At 34.9% G+C, this 17,734-nt stretch overlaps 1 protein-coding gene and 1 pseudogene across 1 annotated transcript in view; one reads left to right on the top strand and one right to left on the bottom strand.

The window, feature by feature from the left end:
- GPC6 (glypican 6) overlaps positions 1-17,734 on the top strand; it is a 1,009,483-nt gene that overhangs the window by 240,066 nt on the left and 751,683 nt on the right. The window contains 1 exon segment of the mRNA XM_011355489.2: positions 3,360-3,518. Within this exon segment, the coding sequence (XP_011353791.1) occupies positions 3,360-3,518 (159 nt within the window).
- LOC111736659 lies at positions 5,493-5,611 on the bottom strand (annotated as a pseudogene).

Consider the following 17,734-nt stretch of genomic DNA (forward strand, 5'->3'; position numbering starts at 1 on the left):
TGCTTAGGGACGTTGACATGGTCTCTCTCCACGCACTCAAAACACTTTGCATGGAAAATTTACTCTTTCTGCAGTAGGATTTTTCAACATTCAGATGATTTTGCCATCTCTTCACTTTCTCTCTTTATGCTTGTCAATCTCTGTCTCTCCATCTTTCTAGTTTTCTTTCTGCCAGAGACCTATAGAAATGAGAAAGGAACTAACTTGTTGAAGACACTTTCAGTTTTATAAAAATTCCAAATCTGCTTTGAATTAATAAGGCAGTCTCTTACATATATCTCTATGACCCTACACACACACACATGCACACATGCACGCATGCATGAGCAAAATAATTTTGGTTTAAAGTTGTCTCACTAAGTAAGTATCTTTCTGTTTTTATTTATCACTTGACATAAAATACTGATTTTCTTGGACTGATTAGAGATTATAATATCTCCAATCCAATCTAATTTTATGAATGTAGATCCATGGGGTTTTTTTTCCCCCACAAATATTCAAAATACAACTATTTCCCTCAGGTCATAAAAAGTTTATTTTCTTTTGGTCATTTTTTAATTTTTAATTTTTTTTTAACCAAATCTCCATACATTTTGTTGTAGACTCAGCCGTAGTGATTCAAAAGTAGAATGCAGCCCTGATGCACTAAATCTTGAGTAATGAATATTTTATACATGCATAATAAAGTAGCAAATGGAGCAGGGGGAAATAAGGAATAGAATAGGGGGATTAAAAAATGTTTGTAACAAGTCAGAAAAAAGAACATTCTGCAGAGTTGTTAATACTATATATCCATTCAATCTGGATGGTTTTGTCCTTATTGGTTAGACTTGATATTTTATAAAAAGAAAATTGGTGATTTGTGAACTATTTGCTTTAGATAAAGCCATACTTATTCCTTCCCAGTGTGTTAAACTCTAGAACTATGTTTCTCAGTGGGATGTGAATATCAGAATCACTTGGGGAAAATTATTTAAAATTTACGTTCTATCCCTCTCCATTTTTGTAACTCAGCACCTTCAAATCAGAACTGATCAGACACACCTGTCGTTGAACAAGCTGAATTATCACTAGCTGCAGTAAGTGGGACTACGCCATGGAGAACCATGGAGTTTCTCAATAAGGACTTCAAGAGAATCTGTTATAGGATTTAGATTTTGTTGAAGTGATTTAGGGGAAGGTTCAGAGAAGCAGGGCTTCAGACTACATTGGATGCTATCAGAAAGCAGAGGTACTTCTATAATAATGTATTTCAATAAATCTGATCAACAAGGAAGGAGACTAGTAAGAAGATTAATCTGTAAATGGTCAAAAAGTACCAGGCACTTATTTGCCCAAGACAGGAGGTATTCAGTACTCTTTGGATGGCATAGTGACCTTGTTTTTATCTGTGCTTAGACACAATTTTGAAGTACCCTTGTTTTGTTGCATTTTATCATGGTCTGAGAGTAATTTGTCTGACATTGGTATTCTGTGAGATTGTTTAGGTGAAATAGACTGTCATGACCTACTAGGGAGTGCCAGGCTGGCTTCTGAATGTCAAAGGCAGCTTTTTTTTTTTTTTTTAAATATCTACCTGCAACTCTCCTTTCTAGCACAACTGTAGTGGCTACTATATTTTAATGTCATATTTCCAAGTTTTTATTACAAAATATTTTAAATGCACAGAAAAATAAAGATAATATAATAATCACCACATATCCATCAAACTACTTAAAAAATAAAAAATTACAGAAAAAAGTATTTGAGTATTTCTCTCTAATCCTAATTCCTCCTAGGAGAGAACCATTATCTTGAATTTGATGTTTATCATTCTCAAGTATAATGTGTTTTCATTTTCTTTAATATACATATGATATTTTTCATGGTCTCCTTCCCTTCTAGGAATTATGTAAGTTCTAACATTAATCTAGACTGTGATCACTTCTTTTTAAAATTCTGGGGTAGTTTTAAGTAGGTACTAAGGCATCAAACTACATGAGGAATCGTGAGACACCCTATATAGCACACAGAGTCATAGGACATAATTTTATATAAGTACTGTTAAACATTATAAATGAATTTTAATCACCATATCAAGTACATTTGGTTTTCAATGACCTGTTGTGACTTTGATAACAGGGCAATTTGTTGGTTTTACTTAGCAAGATGTTAGGTGGATTTTTCTTCCTCCCTCCATAGGCTCTGCTGTACGTTTTTAACACTAACAGAGCTGCATCAATTGGAAATGCACATTTTATGCAATGATAGACCATTTTAATTTCATGAAGCAAAGGTTTGGCTCCTACTTGCAGATAGCGCTGAAGAAAGCAATATTGTCAAAACAAGTGGCTTGGTATACCCAGAGATGAATCTGTTGAATTAAATAACAAGACTTTCATTACCTTTTACTTTACATTTCCAAATAACATAAGCATTAATTAAACCCATCGATGCCTTCCTCCTTGCAGGCAAACATTTTCTCTGACAAGAAATGTCAACTAAGGGAATGTGTGGCACAGGAGACCTGCCATTAAAAACATACTCACTTTCACCCAGAGAAAAGCTGATGCATTCTGACAGATGGACAGGCACAAAGAGAACACAAGGAATGATTCCCAACTTTTTTTGCCCTTGCTGTCTAAGACTTATGGTGATGAGACTGAATGCCTTTTGCCTTACTTGAGGTTTTCAAAGACAAGCACACTATAACTGCGTTGCGTCTCTTGTCACCTGGTGTTATTTTGTACATTTGAAATAAAAGCAGAAAATTGCCATGGTCTTCTGAGGTCTTTAATATACCTTCATTGACATGACTGGGACAGAAAATAAATATCAGATGTCTTAGTCTGTTTGTCTGCTATAACAAAAATACCATAAACTGGTATTTTAAATAACTATATTATAAACAGCACACATTTATTCTCACAATTCTGAAGACAGGGAAGTCCAAGATCATGATGTTGACAGATTCAGCATCTGGTGAAAGCCTGCTCCCTAGTTCACAAATACCATCTTTTTGCTGTTTTCTCACATGGTGGAGGGAATGAATTAGCTTTCTGAGGTCTCTTTTATTTGACACTAATCCCATTCGTGACCTAATCACCTCCCAAAGGCTTCAGCTCCTAATATCATCACCTTGGGGATTAGGATTTTCACGTGTGAATTGAGTGGGGCCACAAGCATTCAGACCACAGCATCAGGTTCAACGTAAGTCCAACATGTTGGAAATGTTATGTACACTGAGGCACAGATAAAGTCCGTGGGGATGGTTGCAGAGGCTAATGGAACAAGGACCCCAGGATTTGAGGGAAATGTGAGAGAAGCGAATTTCCTGACGTTCTCATCATTTCATCCTGACATTTACCTTCTCATTGCAGGGGAACACTTAAGAATCTGTCCTCAAGAATATACATGCTGCACCACGGAAATGGAAGACAAGTTAAGCCAGCAAAGCAAACTCGAGTTCGAAAACCTTGTGGAGGAGACGAGTCATTTTGTGCGCACCACTTTCGTGTCCAGGCACAAGAAATTTGACGGTAGGTGAAACAGTTTCCACTTCACTTTGTTATAGGTGCACTTTTCTATGAGAATCTCGGTTTTATATGAAAAACATTTTTTTTTTTTAAAGTGGGAGCTTTTCTTTTCATTTTAAACATTTATAACTTAAAAAAAAAAAAACATGAGCTTTCTTGACAATTTTAATAGTTATAGCTGGGAAAAATCTGAGTTAACAAAGAGCTGTTTTGCATTTGTGGTTTGCTGTGAGAATTATCCTGAAAGATTTAGCTCAATTTTTCATTATTAGAGTGATTCTAATTCAGGTTTTGTCATACCATTGCTTGTCTTCAGTTTTCATCTGGGGATTTTCTTTAAAATAATTAAATGTCATTTAAAATTATTTGAAATGTAACAACACTTTTAAGGAGACAGGCATGTTTTAACTGCCAGTGACATGGTCTCCTTTATTTTAGAATTTGCCCTTCTGATGATGTAGCCACATTTTACATTGCAGTTGCAGTGCTTTCTGCATAAGGTTTAAACCCTCTATTGATTTCCTGATCATACGCAATTGAGTTCAATTCTATATTCTATTTGTTAAATAAACCTTTTGTATCAGAAAGTGCAAAGAGTGAAAGTAATTATTACTAGGATTTCAGCATTGAATTTTCTCATCGGAGGCTCAGAAAAATATTTAAAAGCAATCTGATTTTTATAAGCTGAATTAGTAAGGATAAAGTTAATATTCTTAAGTGATGCATAGCTTTTAGAGCTTTAAGAAATGAATGTACCTTACTATGACTCATTGTAAACGAGACTTGCAACTTGTGGTGAACTTTCCTCGTGCGCCTTTGGTCATATTAAGTTGCCCTAAGGCAACAGAACTGCCATTCATGTTCTCCACCCTCTTTAGTCAAGGAATAACAGAGCCAGTGTGGAAAAGTCTTGCCAAAGCTTTTCTTTTTCTTTTTTTTTCCCCTCTGTAGTAGGTAAAGTGTTCTGCCTCATTGCTGTTTTAAGCTAGTATAACAACACCAATTTCTTTCAAATCAGTCCTCCAAGTTCTAAAAGGCAGTCCACCCAGTGGTGTTTTCAGTACTCAAGATGATGTGGCATTTTCCATGTAACTGAATGGGACTTATATTTCCTGCAAGTATGTTTCAACATCTTCACATTCTTCCTCTGCCTCTCACTCTGTGTTCAACTTTATATGTGGATGTATATGAAAATAATTCCTTATTTAGAAGTGATGCTATGAATGTTGTTCCCTTGAATGCAGCTAGGGAGTACTTGGGAGTCACCCTCGATTGACAAATCACAAACCCAGTGACATTCAGGAGCCCCTGAAGGGGCTCAGTATTTGAGGAACTATAATGTATCACTTCAAATTGAGGCCAATTGAGACATGTATCGTTTGTTACAGAAAGCAGGTTAGAGCGATCTGCTGATGCTGACTTCTACCTAGGTCTTGGAAAAACAACTCTAGTGCTTTTATAAAACTGTAATCTAAAATTAGGTTAAAATAATTTCAGGGCAGTATCCATGGTACATAGAGTGTGTGTGTGTGTGTGTGTGTGTGTGTGTATTCCTTTTAATAAAAATATTAGATATAAGATAGCTTTATGGAGAGTTGATTTTTTTTTAAAAAATGAGTAAAGATATTCAACAAGACTGAGCCAGATACTTCTTTTATTCTCATATCAATGGCTGTTAATATCTTTGGATTTATAATTTGTAATCCCAGATCTCATTTATTTTACTGAAGAAACACACTTTTTTTTTTCTTTCTCGCTCTCCTTTTTTTACAGGTGTGTTTTAAATCATGCTAATGTACATAGGGGCATTATGTCTATCAGTTTGACAGGACATTGATTTTTGCTAAGATTAGATCTGACATAGAGGGTGATGGATTCTTTAGTAACAGTGTGTTTCATTTCAATTGCATTAGTCTGGGATGGGAGAGGAATTAAGACCTTTTTTCAAGGAAGGTTTCATCCAGATTTTTTTTTTAACACCTACAACACCTGGTCTTCCTAGGTGGTCTCCCATCCAAGTACTAATCAGGCCCAACCTAGCTTAGCTTCCGAGATCAGAGGAGAGAGGGCACTTTCAGGGTAGCATGGCCATAGACCAGATTTTTTTTTTTTTTCCCAATCTATATGTGATCCTAGTAAGCTCAGCTAATGAAGAGCTCAGTATTAAAAATAAATAATTATAAAAACATGTAAATTAATAAATCACCATTTTAGTTTCTGCCCATTCTTTAGGCAATTTCATGAAGGTCAGTCATGTAATTGTACGTCTTATCTTCTTATACCTAGAAAATGATCCTGCTAAGTCATCTTTCAGAAATACTGATTCAGTGATGTTGGTAGCTTTCCATTTTTTCTTGCTTACCTTTTATTTTTTTAAACACTTCCTCATGACATTTATTGATGAGTGCAAGTTGGTGCGAGTACAGAAGAACTATCTAGGATCCGTTGTGGAATGTTACCCTCTGAGTCTTATCTCTCCCAATAGAACCAGTGGTACTCTGAGGGACTTTACATTTTATTTTTCAAAAAAGTGACTGAGTAGATCACGTTCTAGGGATAAGGAGATAGTCATATAAGTCATTTGTATTCTGTGAGTTATTTTACATCATTGCTGGGCTCTCATGATCCAAAGTTTCCATTTTACGTTTCTGTCTCTGGTCTGCTTTCTTAGAGATCTTGATTTGTCATTTAGATTTTGCATGTCTTTATTGGCTATGTGTACTTTATTGTATAAATGACGACTATATTATATGAAAAGGTGACCTTCTATTTTCATTAAGTATAGCAACAATTTAAATTGTATCTGACATATGTGATTCCGTACAAACTATATTCAGAGAGGCCAGATTCAATCACTGTTAATAATTAATCCATAGTTTTCGTTTTCTTTATTATACTGGAAATGTTTTGAATCAATTTTGCTTTTCATTTTGTGACAGAGGTGACTTTTAAAATTTGAAATTCCAAAACATTTAACATAATGTAACATTGTATTTATTGTCATAGTCTTTTCTAGTTTCTATTATTATCTTTGGTAATAATTAGAAGATAACACTGTATGAAATTGTAAATATTCATTGGCTGGTTGGAAGCTAAACCTAAATTAATGTGAATTCTTCCCAAATTTCCTAAATGGTCAAGTTTTTCTCTATATACTTAGCCTAAAATAGGTAGCTGAGAGGCAATAAATTAAAAAAAAAATGTTTCTGAGAGAAAACAAATCTAAAAAAGTATATAATACGAATTGCAGAAATTTTCATTCTTTGGTTGAGAATTTTCTTATAACGAGTAGCTTATTTTTTCTTTTAAAACATAGAATTATAAAGTTATGATGAGTATATATAAAATAGATGTTTATGTCTTGGCATTGGTGCTTCTCCAAATGTCCCATGGATTTTGTTTTTGTTTTTGTTTTTCTTTTCCTTTTTTTTCTGGCCAAATCATCACCTCTGGTTTGCATTATACATTCCTGCAAGCCCCTCACCCTGCTGGCCAGGACCTGGCCACTGCAAAGATTCCCTGAGAATTATACAAGGATGCTTTCAATTTGCTCAATAACCAAGCCCAGATTTTCTGTCATACCCAAGGGGTTACAGTATGGATGAACACCCAGCCAGGTACATCTGGTGGAATGATCATAAAATTATTACCTTACTTCTTACCTTTCTCACCTCTGCCAAACCACCCATACAGCCAGAAGGACACAAAACTGATAAATTATATAAAAATACAGGAAAAGGGAGGGACATCTTTTGCACTCCCTCATTTCCCTAGCATTTTTCTGTTTCGTGACTGACCTTTCAAATTGGCATCTGTGTCTAAATCTCAATGGCTGTCATATGTTTCAGTGGCTGATTCATTAAGATCCTAAGAAAATGGAGAACAATCCAACACTTTGATAGTAGTAATAGTAATAATAGACAACACCTGGCCTGTACCTCACCCTTTACAGATGTTAACCTATTTACCAGGGGTGAACTGCAGTACAAAGTCACACAGATAGTGGCAGAGTCAGCATTCTGTCCCAAGCTGAGCACTCCTGAATCCAGGCTCTTAGTCACCACCACTCATTATCTCTTGAGTGCTTTCCAGTCCCTAAATATGCTGAGATTTCATGATAAGCAGCATCTGTTCCTTTATTTCTCTCTGCCTGTCCTGCCCCAGTTATTGTGGGGAGGAGGTGGAAATGTCTTTCAGAGAAAAATGGAAGAAGAGTTTTCTAATCTTTAAAAAAAGAAAATTACCCACGTAAACATAATCCAGCCCCTAAGGAACCTGGAGCTCAGAGAGGGTACATGACTTGCCAAGTTTCCACCAAAATGATGAAACTAAGGCTGTAATCTAATTTTCTTGACTTACATCAGACTTAAATAGTAAAGTGATAGGAAGTCAATATTTGGTTGAAATTCTAACTAACATTTTATTTGTTTTGAGTGAACACTGGCTAAAAATCACTGATATTTCTTTAACGAGGTAATAATGATATCGATGGATAAAGAATTTAGCCACATTTTTGGTAAAGGGGGAACAATATTCACTTGGAAGTTATCCCTAAATTAAAGAGAAATGAGTGTTTTGTGCAAAAGTGTTGTTGAGTAAATGAAGGCATGTTGTTTATTGTCCTTACCTCACAAAGGTTAATCTCCTCTATGTGGTTGTGGGCATCTGCACCTATTCTCCAGGAACATGCATGGAATATGGATTAGTCAGAGACAGAAAAATTTAGTTGAAGGGATCTTTTACTTTGGTTATTATTTTTTTCTTCGGATTTATTTGAGCTGAAATTTGTTCACATTGAAACTCAATATGAGATATATTTTTTTCGTTCAGTGTGTTCTTCTTGGTCTTATCATTTTTCTCTCCTTCCTGGTTTTTATTTATGTATTTTAATGATATACATTTGTCTAGAGATTTTGGCAGCAGGTGTATTTTTAAAAGCAGAAAAAGGGCAGTAATTTCCATCCTTGTGAAGAACTTGTTCTACAGCAACACCCTCAGAATTCTCATTTTACTGAATGCGGAAATAATTTATACATAGCAGTATAATATTTTTACACTGCAAATCTGCTTGCGTTTTCTTTTAAAATATCATTTCTCATCTATATACTGTAGCAACGACAATAATGTAATGATATCTTTAAAATATGATCTAATTTTCTCAGAAAATATACTTATTTGAAAACTAAGAAAACCTATGTAGTTTTCCTTATGGCATTAGAATCTTCTATATTTCCTGTCATGTGGGTGGTTGTGTTTGTGTGTGTGTTTGATTTCAATTTGGAAACATTTATTCAGAACCTACCATATAGAAGGTGCTTAACCAAGTATGTAGTAGATTTTTTTAAAAAGTAACTAATAATGTCAAAAATATGGTCACAATCTGTCACAGAGTTTACCTTGATAGGGAGACATAAATATAAACTAACACTAAAGAAGGCAGAATTGACTATGTCATAAAGTAGAAGCCTGTTGGAAACAGAAAGGAGAGAGTCAAGCATTTTATTTTGAGGCACAAAAGAAGACTTTGAAAGAGAGGGCAGATAGGATTTTTAAAGAATGACTTAACATTGTGATAGTTAAAGAAGTGGCAAGAGGAGACAAAGGATACCAGAGATTTTGTATGCATTTTCACAAAGTCTTTGGGACTTGTCATAAACATATTTACTATTGATTTTTTTCCAAACAATATTACTTTATTGACATTTACATATATCTTTTATGCACATATCTTTTAGAAATGTTTTTGGCATTATATCAATCTTTTATTGCTTTGTAGCAAACAACCACAAAATTTCAGGATATAAACAAGTTGCATCATTGAGTTGACCAGAGTTCGACTGTTTTGAGCTGTGTTCAACTAGGCTTGGTTCTAAAGTATGGATTTAAACTATCCTGCTCTAGAGGTCTCTTACTCTTTTGGAAGCAGTGCCTTATTTTGGGGTTGGTCTTCTCATGGTGCATTTTGGAGACTAAGGTACATATGTGGAGGCATGATTTCTATTAAAGCATAAGTCAGAATTGCACATTGTCTTCCCAGGTTCCATTGAGCAAAGCAAATTTCATAGTCATTACCAGCATCAGTGGGGAAAAGGAGTATATGGCTCCCGTGGAGGTTGAGGTTGGGGAGGGAGAGAATATTTCTAAATCCTCATCTACCACAATCCTCAACTAATAGCCTATTGTTATTTCCCAAACAATATTTTATGTTCCATATTTGCTTGTTTTGTATTTTTTTGTGTTCTTCACTAACTCAAGAACAGTAAGTATTTTCTAAATAAACAGTTAGGCAGACACAGCTGTTTTACTGCTACCTCCCACTTCCTAGCACAGTAACACACACACACACACACACACACACACACACTTCCATGGTGCTTTTCAAGAATAAGTAGATGTAATATTTCCATTTCTTATGGTACTAATTCCCTCCATCATTGTACAGAACACAAGTTAACTGTAACTCACAAGGGATATAATGTTAATCATTATAGGAAGTAATTAGCTGAATGCTTCCTTTAAGTTTGCTAGGCCACTACCTCAATAACATGTATTTCATCTGAAAGACACTTCAGAATGTGCTGACTTGGGTTTTAGAAATTAAAGAATTGGTCTCACTGGCGTTGGAAAGTAATCTGCCCATTCTCCCAAAGGACAGACCTTCCTAAAATAAGAATCAGCTAAGCAGGGATTTGGCTTTGGCAGTACTAGTGAACAGATTTATAAATCACAAATGCCTTGCGTTTGCACCATGTTGGAATCTATGATCCAATGCAGAATGTTCTTTAAATGCATTGAAAAAAGAATCCAGATGTTTGTACAAGGCAATTTGTCTTCCTTCTTTCCTTCCTTCCTTCCTTCCTTCCTTCCTTCCTTCCTTCCTTCCTTCCTTCCTTCCTTCCTTCCTTCCTTCCTCCCTCTCTCTCTCTCTCTCTCTCTCTCTCTCTCTCTCGACAGATCTTTTAAAACTAAGGAAGCAAGCTGCTGATCAGCAGCTTCATGTCCTCTGTGATGGACTACCAATCTTTTTCTAATTCTTAGACCCCTACCACATACCTCAAAGTAACTTAAAACACATTAAGCTCCCAGCGTAGTTGTAATATTATCTTCTTATTATCACCAATTCCCTTGCATGGTGGCTTCGTTGAGCAGCTGTTTCACAGACAAGCCAATTTCTTTTAAGTATTGCTCTATCAAATGCTGAAACCAGCCCTACCAGAAGGGTTCTTGGTCATGAATGTTAATGAGCAGACAAGTATCTATTCCCCTACGGTGGCTCACTAATCCTTTGAGTAAGTAAGGGTAAATTACAGGAGAAATTTTATTTCAGTTAAATTGTTCTGTCACTGAAAAGAGAAAACTGATTTTCTTATTTTAATGAAAATTGAAAAAAAATTTAATGGTAGTATAACTTAGAGATCAGGGGCAACATTTTTGTGTTCAGACCTGAGAACACAATAGCTCAATGTAGACTGGTCAAGGTAATGGAGAACTCATTATCTCCAGTTTGGTGTGATGTGCAGTGGGAAACAGTGTATGTCACTCACTCTCTAATTGTGATTTTGTGTCAAGAGATTCTTGACCTTCTTTCTTAATAAGAAATTAGAATAAAATCTGTGTTTTTCTCCTCTTCTGAGACAATATAAGATTTCCCTTTCTAAGCAAAAACACATGGTAAAGCATAAGAAAAGCATTTGTATGCTTTTCTAAAATTCAAAAAAAATAATAATAATTCAGGTGACACTTTATCTGGAATGGCATACCCTGTCCTAATGAAATCCCTGAGGTGGGTAGATAAAAGGAAGAAGGTGGACAGAAAGGTGATTATGGTCAAAGCTGGTTGATGATACCGTGGGGGTTTATTATATCGTCATCTTTGTATGGTTTCTAAATTTTAGTAATAAAAAGTTGTTTTTTTGTTTGTTTGTTTGTTTGTTTTTAAGAGAACTAATGAGTGTATACAGGACTGAAGACTTCCATATTGAGAATTCATAGATACAGAACGATGTCAACAAGTATTGCCACTCTTATGTCTTGTGTATTCAACAGCATTAAATTACACAGAGCATACCATTTTCAAATTGCAAAGATGAACACAACTTATAAGGAATTTAACTGATAACAAGGGTGCTTAATATCTACTTCCATCCAAAATTTCATTATTGTTTGACTAGCAATGACATCTCTAGTTTATTAATATGCACAACCCTTTTAAAATGAAGCTTCATCTTTAGATCTCCCTGATAAGTGTAATTCAAAATATTCAACTCTTATTTAGCAGATATATGAACACCAAGACAAGCAAACTATTCAATATAAACTTTGGCAAGATTCAGAAGAAAATATGAAAGTGTATTATAAATGCATTATGAAGAACATTTCTGTATCACTCAGTAGTCACCCAATGCTTTTGGTTGAATGGCATTTTAGCAAATCTGAAGGAAGAGAAAGCTTGCTTAAGCAATGAATTCCATATGTTTCCAAGAATTGCATTAGATAGGAAGAGAATCCTGAACCGAAATGTGAAGGTAGAGTCAGTGACCAACTTATAAGCCTGCATGATTCATAGCACTCAGTGATTGTTTTTAAAAAGCACTTATAGCCCTCAGGAATTTTTAAAAATCACTCATTATAAATTTCAGAATTTCCCATTTATTATGCTTTCAAAGGTTTGTTATATTCATTAAATGGACAAATATTATTCTTGGGATGACTATATATAGTAGTATATGATCTTCACACTGTTTCCTTCCTAACTAGTTGTTTAATTGAACCCAAACAACTTGAAAATGAAAAGCAAACTTTGAAGTAAGATAACAGGAAATTGGGCCTCCAAGGCCTTTTTCTGTTGGAAGAAATTGTACTTGTCAATGTATTTTTTATTTCTGAAAATTTCTTTGCATATTTTTCTTCTTTTAGAAGAATAGTGCTATGGTTATTACTCATTTTAGTTTTCTCAGCCTTCCTGTCTCCTTCTCAATGCTTATGTTGTTGACACCTTATCATTTTCATTTATTTAGTGTTCTTTTAATAGTATCCTTTAAAAACAAGTATGATCTACTGCATACTCTTCGTTGAAGCCTAAACTCATTAACTGCGGGGATTAGGTATTCTATTTCTGTTTTGTCTTCCTATACCTCACTTACAATAGAGTGTATGTAATAATGCTGCAGTGTTCTCTGACTATGGCACTGACCTACATAGACTCAAGGGCACAGATTGGTTAGATGAAATCTTAAGGTCCTATAATAAATATGACAGAAGAAAATAGGAAGCTTTGAATTCTAGTTATCTATTAACTCTTAGGGTTCATAAACCTGGAAGTCATTTGGTTTCAGCAGCATTTATTCCAGTGGATTTAATGGAACTAATTTTAAAGTCCCAGAACAAAGATAGTCTTTATTTAGAGTGTAAGTAGAAGCCCTTACCTCAAAAAAGCATGATGAGTGTGTTGTCTATATCACACACACACACGTGTGCACATACATGCACACACACGTACATGTGCACATGAATAAGGAGTGGTTAAGATGCATGTGAGTCACTTAGAGAACTACTTAACATGCAGACTCCTGGGTTCAAACACAGGAGATTTTGTTTCTTTGGTCTAGATGGGACTCTAAAATCTTCACTTTGCTTAAGCATTTGACATTTGTGAAGCAGGTGATCATCCAGGCTATACTTTGGGATTCACTTTGAATATCACTGGTTAAGTGGAGCCAATAGTTCAGTTATCAGGACACAGAGATGAGGCACAGAAAGATGACAGAGATTTTTAAATCTTTATCATATTAGTGCCATGAGTGAAAATACAGATAAAATATCAGGAAGGAATGAAATTATTTCATGATGAGAAAACCACAAATGACTGTGTGAAATGACAGAATGAAAACTGTCTTAAAAGTTAGAAAGGATGTGGACATTAGTTAGAAAGGGAGTGGAAATATGAGGGAAGGCATGGAGATGGGGAACCCAGAGGGATACAGGGATAATTCTGTTTGTGGAACAAAGGATACTTGAATAAATGATGAGTGGGCCGTTATTAATTATTTAGTACAGTTAAAAATAGAAAAATCAGTCTATTTTCTCAAAATCAATGGGTGTTTCTGTTTATTTTCATTTAATTATTTGAATGACTGTTGTTTTTGAGGTTATGTCGACAAAAGTTAAAATCCCTGTTAAACAATAGTTAACAAAGTTTACATTATAGGGTCTGTTCCATTTAATTAAAGGATGACAGCAGGCATGTGGATTAGAAAACAAAATGCATTTAGTTAATTCCTTATTTCCTTTAGTATGTGTCTGTATAATACTATTTGTAAATAAACTGTAAACTTCCAGGTGTCTATGGTTGAGTGTGTTTCAGTATAGTCTTTATGTGTGAAAGTTCTTTACATTAAACACTGCAAAAGTGTTCCTACTTTCTTGCACATGCAACCAAATTTCAACAGTGAATAGTGGGGAATGGTAGGTTTATGGTTCATCGATAATGAAAATGAAAAGAAAGTTGATACCTCTGATAAGGCCCTGCCACATACTCATAACTTAACTTATGGCTGATGAAATTAGTTGTCCTGCTGAAATTTTCTCATGATAGTATCACATCCCAATTTCAAATTTGTAGTTGATATTGTTAAATTTCACATTCTATTTCATAAAATTTCTGTTCAATTTCTGTTTCAAATATCTTGCACAAAGTTTCCCAAAACAACATTACATGCAATTGTGTAGGACAAGGACCCTGCTATAAATCCCCATCAACAACAGTAGTTGGACATATAACTAATGATAATCGCCCACTTCATGTAAAGAATTGAATTCTCTCAGTAACTATTTAGTACACAACTGACATAGTATACAGACAGACCATCAGGGATGGATGAATATAAACATTGTCAAGCACTCAGATTCTTCACGTCATTGAAAATCCCAGAGCTTCTGGAGCTCTAAGAAGTCTACATTATGTAAAGATATGTATACTTGCTTATTGTACATCTATGTAGTGTTTGTTAAGTACCTATTGATTTTTCATGGTTGCTTTTTAGCAACCTTATATCATCTTTTAAAATGTGTGATTCTTAAAGGCAGCTAATGTTGCCATTGCATCAAGTTACTAGCAATGGAGTAGTATACATGCCATGGTGTGTTCTGGCTTGCTGCCAGTGGTGAATGAAAGATGCAGTGCTGGAGGGCTAATGGTATTTCTTTATCCTCAGGTTCACTAACTGTGGTTAATATTGAACCAAGTTTATTTGTGCCAAGTTCTTTAAGAGGCCAGGACATTAAGATTCCTTAGAATAAACATCACCTGAGCATTACTTGCACACCCAGATGGATTTCTTGCCAATAACTAATGCTGTTCCTTCACTACACAGTCTACTTAGAAAATGCCGGAACTTGAATTAGGGAGTGCGGCAATCTTTGGCAATCTTCTAAGTTTTTTCATTAGGGACCCTTTGTTGGATGAATCCAGTTCTGTTTCGTTCTATTCCATCAGCTCCAGGCAAAGTTGAGGAATAGATTTTTTAAAAAAACAACAATATATTTTCCTTCCTTGTGAGAATTTTGCTCAATAGCATAACACTGTGATTTTGTGGGAGCTTAATAAAAGCTGCCTTGATAACAAAGCAGAAAGGTCAGTTGTTTCTCTTCTTGCCAATGTAAAACTCTAAGTGTAGCTTCATTGTCTGCTCTCACTGTCCATTAGCTTCATTTTAAAACCTCTTTCTTATGTATTTGAACAGCAATCAAGAAATATATCATTGTCAAATATCTTAACCTTGCATTCAATGGCTCTTTAAAATAAGTAATACAATGAAAGAAAGAAAGCATCGGTAACCTTTAGAAAGGCTAATTGACTTAAGCAATAATAACTAATGACTATTTTCATAATAAAAAATTTCTTGCCATCTAAACAAATGTGGAATAACCCATATTGCTAGATAGCCAACATTTCAAATTAAATGAAGACTTTCTTTTTTACTCGGTGTTAAGACACTAAATTGAAAGACTATTACAGATGCTCTTTGACTGACGATGGGATTATGTTGTGATAAACCCATCATAAGTTGAAAATATCCTAAGTCGAAAATGCATTGAATACATCTAATGTACCAAACATCATAGTTTAGCTTAGTCTACCTTAAATGTGATCAGAACACTTATATTGGCCTACAGTTGGGCAAAATCATTTAACACAATGAATACACTACAGAGTATCAGTTGCTTACTCCTATGATCAAGTGGCTGACTGGGAATGCTGCTCAGTGCTGCTCCCAGCATCACGAGAGATTATCATACTGCTTATCGCCGTCCCTGGAAAAGATCAATATTCAAAGTATGGTTTCTATTGAATGTTTATTGCTTTCACACCATTGTAAAGTCAAAAAATCATAAGCAAACCATGGTAAGTTGAGGACCAGCTCTAATTTCTTCCACTGGAATAAGAGAGTCTGAGGTGATAAAAATATTTTATTTTTAAAAGTATTAATGATAAAAAGAAAGATCCATCTTTGGAAAATACTTTTAAATGAGATTAATCCACATTTATCAATAATAGCACATTATATCATATCACATAATCATTGTTATATTTTTAAAAGTTTATATGTTGCAATATTGTTTTCTTTTCCACTTTCTCCAGGAAAGAAACGACATCTTAAATTATACTTTATATTTCGCATTAGTTAATTGAGCTTGGTGTTGGGTGACAGTGCCAAATGTACAAGAGCTGAAAGGATTTTTTCTTTTTTGAGTATTTGTTTGCAAAACAAGCCCAGGCTAATGGAGGATCATTTATAGAAAAGCTAAGCCATGCTGGGTGCTCATTAGATAACTAAGAAAGACTCTCTGGTTTGCTTTTCCCCACTCTCCAATTGTAGATAGTCGTATGTGTGTCAATTAAACTCTCCATTTACTTCCAGCTGACAATGTTGGCATCCTTTCTACCAATAGAGAGCAAAGGTCATAACCTCCTGCCTGAACAGACAATATGTATATTATATATTTATGCTATTCGCTTTTCTTGTGTAGGTAACTTTGAGACACCCATAGCAGGCTTGAGGAGAAGATTTTGAAGGGTCAAATTGCATGGGGACTTTCACCTTATTTACTGATGTAGCTTTAGTAGCTGTCCGTCCAGATGCTGCAACTGCTGTTGCTTTGTGGATTGGGATCCAGCAGCAGCTGCTGTTCTTCGCTGGAGCATGTTTCTGAAATTCCAGATTTAATAGTCTGAGACCCTAATCATTGAAAGCTATGCTGAAAGTTAATTTGCTAAATCTAAGTTTATTTTCCCACCTACACCATAGTTTGTGATAAAGCCTTTCTCCTGTGATATACAGTAAAATGAGGAAAGGACTTATTTACTGCTCTTCCCAGGCTGGAGAGGAAGAGAATGCAGTGGATACATGGCCGGACAGAGGCTTCGAAGCCTAGTGATTTGGCTGCATTTGGGCTGTCAGACCTTCAGACTTAGACTCTGCTGCTCTCTACCTCCATCACTTTGGGCACCTTAATGGAACTTTAGTTTCTGCATCTCAAATGGTTAGAATAATAAATTCTACCTCATAGAGCATTCAAATGAGATAATATACATAAAGTACTTACTACAATGCCTGGCATATAGTTAGCTTTTTCTGTTTTCACCACATCACTTTTATGAATCTTTTCTGATACTTAAAAAAGTTCTTCATTTTCTTGCTTCACTTTCGAACACAGAATTACTTTTCTTGTTCTATAAATACAAAAATTCCCATATATTTAAATAATTATAGCTAATATTTATTAATACTTTGAACCAGGCACCATTTTCAGCACTTTTCACGTCTTCTCCTAGTTAATCTTCAGAACAGTCTTCTGAGGTAGGTGATATTATTATTGTTGTCATTGTTATTATTATCATTCCTATCTTATATTCAACAAAGTTCTTGCTTAGAGACTTAAGCAATTTGCCTGAGTTCACATAGCTAATAAGAGATAGACCTAAGATTTAATCCAGGCCAAACTGTTTACCAAGCTATACTTTCTCCCATAAGGAAAGCAAATCACATTACCTTAAATAAAATAAAGCATGTAAGCTCTGTTTCTGAAGTGAAAGTTTCTGTGCTATTAATGGGAAGCTCAGGTGACTCTACCACCACTTCGTGGCTTTTTCCATTCCAACTAGGCACTTATTGAGTACATAGATGGATTCATATTTTAAGCGGTATACATTATTTTGC

Source organism: Pteropus vampyrus, unplaced genomic scaffold (genome assembly GCF_000151845.1).
Source record: "Pteropus vampyrus isolate Shadow unplaced genomic scaffold, Pvam_2.0 Scaffold21, whole genome shotgun sequence".
In the NCBI taxonomy this organism is placed as follows: domain Eukaryota; kingdom Metazoa; phylum Chordata; class Mammalia; order Chiroptera; family Pteropodidae; genus Pteropus; species Pteropus vampyrus.